Raw genomic sequence first — 9,241 nt, 5'->3', positions numbered from 1 at the left:
CAAAGTAAACTGAAATAAAGTTCCCAGAGCATAATGCACTATTTAAAAAATGCACCAAAATGTGCCTTACCTTGTGAGTAATTATTTAAATTACTCACTAAATATAATCAATTTACACTTTGAGGGGGAATTACCAAAAAGCACAACCCACGTTTGGCACATTAACTATAAAAGGTATATCAGAGGTTGGTCACAGACTTTAAAGAAAAGACGAGATGTGCAAGAATAGTCCAACTATCTCACAATGTCTTTTGGTCCAGCTTCAGCATGTCTGTTGTGGTTTATAGCTTAGCAGGAGTAAAGTGCAGCACACAAGAATTGGATACCAGATTCAACCCACAAAACTATTATTAGCCATAATGGTTATTTTTAACCATGTGGCTTAATTTTAATTTTTTTATTGGCTTTCATATAACCAGTATACAGGTGAAACTCGAATAATTAGAATATCGTGCAAAAGTAATTGCAGTAATTGCAACTGCACCTCAAACCTGGTGACATACTTACATTTTTTGGTAGACTGCTATAACTGTTCAGTCTTTCCCAAACCTCCTTTTGGAAAGTGCTGTCTGGAAAGACTTCAGTGACGAGTCCAAGCTGGCAAGCTTCATGTGCAGTCAACTTCTTGTTGAACAGGAGAACCTCGGAAGCCTATTACAGAAACATATATCAATGTTCTGCAGGATCTTACACCTACTGTATGTGTATTTCATTACATTTAGTGTATTTAGTTAAAACCTTTGAAATATGTTGGAAAGATAGTAGTGCTGCAGCGGATCCTTTCCAATACAGATTACTCAGGGGGGATTTTAAATCCAAAAATAAATAAATATTTTTATAAAAGAAGAAAATTAATCTTTTTTTTCTATTACTTTCAGATTTGGTGACTCCTGTGTGAAGTATTCTTACAATTAGCTAAACCTCACAGCTACAGTTAACTAAAATGTATTTTTTAATATTGTTGCTGTAACAGCTGACAACAGCTCTGGGTCAGACGGACTTGGAGCTTTCCCAGCGAGGAGGAGAGAAAGTGACAGCCGGCCGAGCGCTGCGAAAGAAGAGCGCTGTGTTTGTGGGTTTATGGGGGGGGGGGCCCAAAAAAAAGTCTTGCACCAGGGCCCTTTGTTCCTTAGCTCCGCCACTGGCTCAGTGATCAAACATCAACGTGGGTTCTGGAATTTATACCCAATTATGGGCTCAATTATGGGCATTTGTGCTTGGAAGAGGTACTCTAGGATGTGTTTCACAAAAAAATATATGCGATATTCTAAATAGTTTTAATCAAATCCTTCAGTAGGTTTACCTTGCTTAGACCCATAATACGAGGGAATGTGTATGAGGAACAACCCTCTGGACTTTGCCCTAACTGGCTGAATGGAGTGTGGAAGGTAGCCTGCAAAAAAAAAAAAAAGTTTAACCACTTCTGGGTCGCAGTACGTCTATAGACCGTGGCCCGCAGAAGTGGTTAAAACAAGAACACGGCTGCTTCGGCAGCCGCGCTGTTGGTACTGCTTTTATCAGCAGGCGATTGCTGTATGACTTACAAGCAATCGCCTGCTGAGGACTACAAATCTCTGTGTCCCAGCGAGGAGGAGAGAAAGTGACAGCCGGCCGAGCGCTGCGAAAGAAGAGCGCTGTGTTTGTGGGTTTATGGGGGGGGGGGCCCAAAAAAAAGTCTTGCACCAGGGCCCTTTGTTCCTTAGCTCCGCCACTGGCTCAGTGATCAAACATCAACGTGGGTTCTGGAATTTATACCCAATTATGGGCTCAATTATGGGCATTTGTGCTTGGAAGAGGTACTCTAGGATGTGTTTCACAAAAAAATATATGCGATATTCTAAATAGTTTTAATCAAATCCTTCAGTAGGTTTACCTTGCTTAGACCCATAATACGAGGGAATGTGTATGAGGAACAACCCTCTGGACTTTGCCCTAACTGGCTGAATGGAGTGTGGAAGGTAGCCTGCAAAAAAAAAAAAAAGGAAGATTGTAAGAATGGTTGTTAGAAAGACATCATTTTATCAGCCACTAGCGCGCTAAACCGACATGCTTTCGGTGTTTGCCCACGGAGCTGAATAAAACGTATTTAAATATGTGTCATAATAGAGAAAACACAAAAGTCTGATAAACTAAGTTGAACACTTACCCTATCAGTGGCATAGACAACATCAAACAGACCCAATATGGTCACGGAGATGCCAACTGCAGGTCCATTCACAACCGCAATAAGAGGCTTTGGAAAATCAATAAATTTACCGACAAATGCTCTGGAAATGAAAAACAAAACAAAGTTAATCTATCTAATTTACATTTGTAATACTAATCATGCACATTCCTTGATTAAAGGATAACTGCATCTTTAAAGTCCCCTTTTTTTATTTAATAAAATAAAGTTAGAAAGTGCATATGTGTATGTATTATTAAATACTTGCTGCAGAAGAACTAGACCTGCCTGTAGCATCTGGAGCCCTTGCCTACCACATTACAGCTTGCTTGTGATAATAAGTGGTGGGGTCTCATCACATGCTTCACTATAAGCCGCCAAGATACACCTTCAGCCTCCATGTATTCCATTTGTATGCAGGGGAGTGAGCTAGTGGTGAGACCCAGAGATGACAACACAAAAAAAAAAAAAAAAATGTATGTAATGGAAGCGGGAAAGTTTTTACAGATTCCAATAGCATGTTAATGAGGGGAGAGGGAGGGAAGAGAAGGCAAATATAAGCAGACATTAGCTTTATCAATCCATTTGAAACTAAATCCAAGCTAGACGCATTTAATGCAGAATTTAGGGTCTAGTCATCCCACTCCTGGAGCCAGCAGGCAATGTTAAGGAGTCAGAGAACTTGGGATAATCGCAAGAAAATTAGGTGCTACATTCAGTTTTTCGACGTACAGTATATTGGCTAAATAGCTCCTGAGATATGTCCACTAAGAAAATATTTTATGTTCTAATCTATTAATAAAACGGACCAAAAGATGAATAGGGTTTACACACTCTAATATCAGTGCAGAGTCACTCGCCATCTTTTCTTTGCCTTCTGGTGGAATATTTGTGAAGTTATTCAAGTCATTTCCACTGCAATAATAATCACCATGTCCTATAAGAAAAATGATAAACATTACTGTAAAAGTCTGAAACAAACAAAAAAAAAAAATTTAAGGGGTTCATTTATAAAAAATTTATGTTGGGCGGATGCCACATCCACGGCACTAGCACCCCTAAAATTGGGCTGATGAGTATTCCCTATACGTAAGCACCGATATCTCGGGGCACTAGTACTGCACAAACACTTTCATAAATTAACCCCTATGTATGGTCAGTTCAAAGAATTTAGCCTTGAGAACGGTGGGCATTTATGTCTGATACATTTACAGGGTTTTTCACAAAAGGGTGAAGAGTTTGTAGAAGGCAAGAGAAGAGAACAATCTAGGACAACATAGCTGAACTGGAAAGTGAGCTGAATTGGAGAATGTTTCCAAATCGGCTATTTTGTCCTAGATTGTGCTCTTCTCCTGCCTTCTCCAAACTCTTCACCCTTTTGTGAATAACCCTGGAAGTCTTGCAGCCTTCAAATAAACTCTATGCTCTGTGCATTGTTCGCCATATAGCTAGAAGAGTATAATACTACCCTTATGCATAAACACACAGAAGCTCTGTCTGAACACCTACAGCAGTATGTTTTTCTTTTTAGAATGATGGCAGAAGGAACATCCAGAAAGCCATGCATTGTTAAGTGTATATTGTTTACACTACACAACTGTCTAGTCTTTAAATGTTATAAATGCCCTTTGTATTTTTCCTCAATGTCACTTGATATAGGTGAAGGCACCTCATTGGCAGTGAAAAGGTGTGCGTCTCTGCTTTGGACTACAATTAATGCTACAAAGGTTTAATTAATAAAAGCTTACTATAATTATGAGTTAATTGCAGACATAAATTGCACACTATGCTCTAGCTTCTTTAGAGTTTTATGTATTTTCAAGGTCAATAGCATTATCATGATAGGCTTGTTTTATTAATTAGTGATAACAGGGGTTTAACTGTTAGGACTGCAGCTCCCCCTGGGCCCATGGGGTCAGAGAATATAAACAAAGGTAGAGTTCCCCCTCAATAAGCAGCTACAGTATATGCAGGACCAAGTCATGTTAACTTAAAAATGACTGAACTGGGTTGCAACTAAAAAATTGAGGCAGCAGTTATAGTGCTTGCTTTTGCCTATCCATTGCTTCCCTGACATCTAACCTATCACAAGGTTTTTGAGAACTGAAGAAGCAGGAAATGTTCACCGGTTTTACAAATTAGCCTTTGGAGGATCGTTAAGGATTTTTGTAAACAAGAGGCTTTTCACATCAATGAGACAAATGGAGAACTTGTGAAATTTGAAAAGGAGCCTGAAGTACCATCTGCTGGCAGAGCAGATGATGCAAAATATTAATATGTAATATTTCATATACACCTGACTAAATAAAATTATAGTTACTTTTTTGTAAGTCCTGACCATAATGAAGAAATAAATCATGCACAAAACAAACAACACATTTCCTTTTAGACAGTAGAAACTAAACTATTTATAATCTGTGGCATGTTATATTCCTTGTTTAAGGTCCTCCTACAGTTTTTGTCCCGCCCCATCTATAGAGCTGTATAGAGGTTTCACTGTTCTCTATTTACAAGCAGAACTAACCATAACTTATTTCACACAGCTATACCATTACAGCCTTCCATTGTCATTTAATTTGTGTGACCGTAATACAGTTTGAGATATAACATGGAAAGGAAAAAATATTCATTAGGAAGCAAAGAAGTCTCTCTCTAGCCTGTATACATAATACCAATCACTAATAGAGTGTGTAAAGATACAATGCAATACGAGAATAGCTTCATTTTTCTAAAGGGTTATTTTCAAAACCAAACCGAACATTCAATTAATTATATTTGCATTATAATGTGCAACACAATGGTCAGCAAAATGAAACGTATGCAGTATGAATATTAAAAAACAAATAAAGTACCAGTCAAGACTGTAATAACAGAGTCATCTTTTGCAGCTTCATCTAAGGCCAAACCAATTTCTTCATACATCTGGGGGAAAAAAATTAACAGAAACCATCATTAGGAACTAGCCAAATACTTGGCCATGTATGAGAGAGTTTATACATTTGCCTTGCGAGACTGAAGTAGAGGCCCAGCATTTGCATCATGACAAATTAGGGACAAGGGCCGGGCCTTTTGTAATAGCCCAGTTTATTCATCTCCCGACGGCCAGTGCGGGCACACATACTGTTGCTCGTGAGCCTGTGCATGGGGACACGGCAGGCGTGCATTAGAGTGTAGGTGTGTGCGCTTGCAGGTGTTCTGCAGCATTTGTATCAATATGGAATGTCAAGCACAACGTTTCGGGCCCGCGCATGGTCCTCTTCATCAGGTTTAAAATGACCATTTGTTTATTTAGAGCCTGATGAAGGGGACCCTGTGCTACCCAGAAACATTGCGCTTGATGATTGACAATATGTGCCAATAAACAGACGTTCCTTTTGACACTTTACTGCGATGTGCTGGTGACACCATAATTAATCTCTGATCCAAGTGGCGACATCCGCAGTCATTTCAAGCACCCATCTTAGATCTGTAAGAAAATAAATCAAGGCAACTGGACTTGCTGTATTTTTCTTGAAGACGTTTCACTGGTCATCCGACCAGCTTTCTCAATTCTGAAGTGAGAAAACTGGTCGAATCACCAGTGAAACGTCTTCAAGAATGTCTAAGAAAAATACAGCAAGTCCAGTTGCCTTGATTTATTTTTCTACAGATATACAATGACCTTGATGAATGACAACCTTTACAGAGATAAGCACCCATCTTGTTTTGGGATATCCGGTAAGGAGTGTGGTAGGATATCTGAACATACATGCAGTAGCATGTATATGACCCGGCTTGCACCCCTGACCTGTCTAAGGACCTTTGCCTACCTGTTGTGGCTTTGGCTTCCTTACTTGACTTTGTTTATTATCTTCTGCCTGGTATTTTGGCTACTCGGCTGCTACTAGCCTCAGCTTGTGTTGCTGACCCTGTTCCTGTCTTCTGATCTGGCATCTCGCTGCCCAGTTGTTACGGTCCTCAGCTTGTGTCCTTGACTTTGATCCGGTCTTCTAGTACCCTGCTGCCATGCTGCTTCTGACCTCAGCTGTTGTCTTGGTTATGTTCCAGTCTTTTGTTCTGGTACCCTTGTGTTTTTTCAGCTGGCTCCTGCTCTGTGATCAACAGCCATTTGGCCTACATATCCAGCAGCCACAGAGATCTAGTACTGCCTGCAACACCAGCACTCGTGAATGGTGTTCTCACACTCCCTGTCATTGCTTCCAGAGGTGTTGGACATTAGTTCACCCCTCATCAGCTCAGTTTATACCAGGTATGCAATAAGAAAATATATGAAATATCAGGTGACATTTCATATGTGCTTGAGAGTCGGGCTGCCATAATGGAAGTGTACAGTGGTGCTGACTTGTTAGAAATGGTGCTGACACTTCTATGTTTTCGTGCATAAATTTAGTGCATTCTTGTAATAACAGAGTCATCTTTTGCAGCTTCATCTAAGGCCAAACCAATTTCTTCATACATCTGGGGGAAAAAAATTAACAGAAACCATCATTAGGAACTAGCCAAATACTTGCCAGCCAAAAGCTGGCACAACATGGCACTACCCGCTGCTATAGGTCTAGACAAGAAAATGCCAGCTGGTTCATAAAACATCCCTTAGAAACAAGCAGAACATTTACTAATGGATGACAGGGCGTATTCAGCTGATGCAGTGTACCCCCCAGCAGTGTTTTCTTTGTGCTGCCCCAAATCTTGCCTAAGATATCTTCCCCACACCAGATGAACATGTGAAGGATGGGTATGTAGGTTCTGGATGGGCTTCTACAGTTTGTGCCTTTGTGAATTAGATCTAAGTAAAAGGTCACTGTAATTAAGCCACTGTCCTCTGAAAATTGTAGGATACAAGAAAAGTAGACCTTAAATGTATAAAACCCCACATTTATTAGATTAAAAAAGTACCCACCAGGCATATATTACTTTATTAAAAAGATTTAAGAATTATATCTGAACAGCATAATCTATTTATGTGATCCATGTAAAAGGTCCGAAGCCTCATTTTAGAAATGCCCTTTGGGTCAAATAAGTGTAATTAAAAAAATAATGTTCCATTTAATTGAAAATAAAAAAATATATAAGGAGGTCACCTTGGACTTCCATGATTACCAAAAATGTCAGGATGCCACATTGTGATTTTATGCATCCATGGAATTCCTATATAAAATCGCTAATAACTTTGCCCTTGGGCTAATAAATTATACGGAAATAAATGAGGTAATGAAATATGTAACTGATCGTTGTAAACTATCCCCTCTATTCAACAGCCCCATCCATTTTCATTGGCATACATTACTATGAAATCCCATTTTACACTCTTTACTTGATATCTTCCAGGATAAGGAGAGTGTTCACAACACTTTTCAAAAAAAGCAAACTGGGGATATACAGTATGCACTAATGAGAATTTAAGACCGTTGCCTACTTTTTTTTTTAAAATCAAAGGTATTACCTGCAAGGTGATTGCATTTTTCTTTTCTGGTCTATTCAGGAATATCTTTGTTATATTATCTTGAGAAAACACCTCTAAAGTCTCATATTTCTTATTGGCACTTGTTGATGTTGGGTCTTTCACAGGCAATTCAGCAGAGATGAGACTTGAAACAAGTTCTATGTAAGATTGCCTGGCTTTTTCCTGGAAAAAAAAAAGAAAGAAGGAAAATTTTATTCCCTCGCATTGTCATATCAAGATCTGCTACTAGATGTAATTACAGAAGACATCAACACTGCTCCTCTAACAGAAAATAGACAGTTCCTAGATGGTTGGACTCTCAAAGTTCTGGGGCCGCCCAGAGCCCCCCCAGTTCCTTTTCGTCATCACTATGTTTCTGCTGCAAGTTGATAAATCTAACAAGACATTGGGCATGCTACACACTGAAAAAACAACTAGACGCAGTAAGAAATAAAGGGACACCAAGATTATTGACGCCTCTTTTGAAAAGAATAACAATCACTAATATATGGGACACTAAAGGGTATTTCACATAAAACCAAGTCATTATGACACACATTGGTGCAACTGAGGTTATAAGAACGAAGAGGTAAATGGATGAGCTTATGATATAGGTATACAAACTTATGAATCACTATGGATACTAAGCTGTTACACTCAGATTATATCTATCATCACGGTTATGTTTTAGATATTGGAGCTTCCCTGGACCCTTTGTGCGTCTGTGGCTCCGCCGTATGTTTCTTTCTGGGGGTGATGAGAGTTGCTATTGTCCCCCTGGTGTTAGGTCCCTCCATGATACTTGACCCCTAGGTAAGTGGCTGTACAATTCAATCATACTAAGAATAAATGTATATAGCTGAATGGAAACATTTAAAACTGGAAAATATGATTATACAAATGTATTATGAAATGGCATATAAACAATGTATCATGTATTTACAAATAGATTTATACAGATCCCCCTGAGGAAGCCTACGAGTTTAACGCGTAGGGGACTAACAAAGCAATACAACACTGCATATGAAAATCAAGGAATTATGAATATACATAGTGAAATATGAATTATATATAAAATATTATGAAATGTGAAAAGAACTAATAATTTTAGGGTTATAAGTATCATGTGTATATATATGAGCATTGTTTTTAATATTTATAATTATGCAATAAATCTTTTATATGAACATCAACAAAATTGTACGAATTATAACTATATGAGTACCCTCAAAAAAACCCTGCACAACCAAGGTTGTATAATGTGTAGTTTTTTGACTAAGTTTGGGGTGAGGCCTCTAATCACCTGGGGGAGTACTTTGGGAAGTGCCTGTTTTGGGAAAACAAAATACACGTGTCTTCTTTCCCCCTTATTTTTTTAAATTACTTTTTGCAAGAAAATATTACCAGAAGAAAGCCTTGTTTGTCCTAAATAAACAAATATACAGTATGTATAACTTTATTATCTTAACCCCTTCGTGACTGACGACATACAGTGTACGTCGCCAGCATCGGGGCTGTTTAAACAGACTCCCGGCGGCGTTTAAACTTGAAAAGCCGACTGTCGGCTTTACAACAGAAGCGATTCTGGCGACTTACCTGTCGCCAGATCGCTTATGTGTCCCGTAGAAGGGGCC

The 9,241-nt window shown here is 38.8% G+C and overlaps 1 protein-coding gene across 1 annotated transcript in view; it reads right to left on the bottom strand.

Moving 5' to 3' along the window:
• Nucleotides 1-9,241, bottom strand: part of LOC108798681 (enoyl-CoA delta isomerase 2, mitochondrial-like) — a 30,223-nt gene that overhangs the window by 2,058 nt on the left and 18,924 nt on the right. The window contains exons 4-9 of the mRNA XM_018570453.1: nt 7,608-7,790; nt 5,017-5,086; nt 2,997-3,101; nt 2,147-2,265; nt 1,874-1,963; nt 508-651 (exon numbers count right to left, since the gene is read on the bottom strand). Coding sequence (XP_018425955.1) covers nt 508-651; nt 1,874-1,963; nt 2,147-2,265; nt 2,997-3,101; nt 5,017-5,086; nt 7,608-7,790 — 711 coding nt within the window. The remainder of the gene's footprint in view (nt 1-507; nt 652-1,873; nt 1,964-2,146; nt 2,266-2,996; nt 3,102-5,016; nt 5,087-7,607; nt 7,791-9,241) is intronic.

The sequence above is a fragment of the Nanorana parkeri genome, unplaced genomic scaffold, assembly GCF_000935625.1.
Source record: "Nanorana parkeri isolate BGI_ZX_2015 unplaced genomic scaffold, ASM93562v1 scaffold1534, whole genome shotgun sequence".
Classification (NCBI taxonomy): Eukaryota; Metazoa; Chordata; class Amphibia; order Anura; family Dicroglossidae; genus Nanorana; species Nanorana parkeri.
The sequence above is the reverse complement of the archived record's forward strand: the minus strand, read 5'-3'. Positions and strand labels throughout refer to the sequence as shown.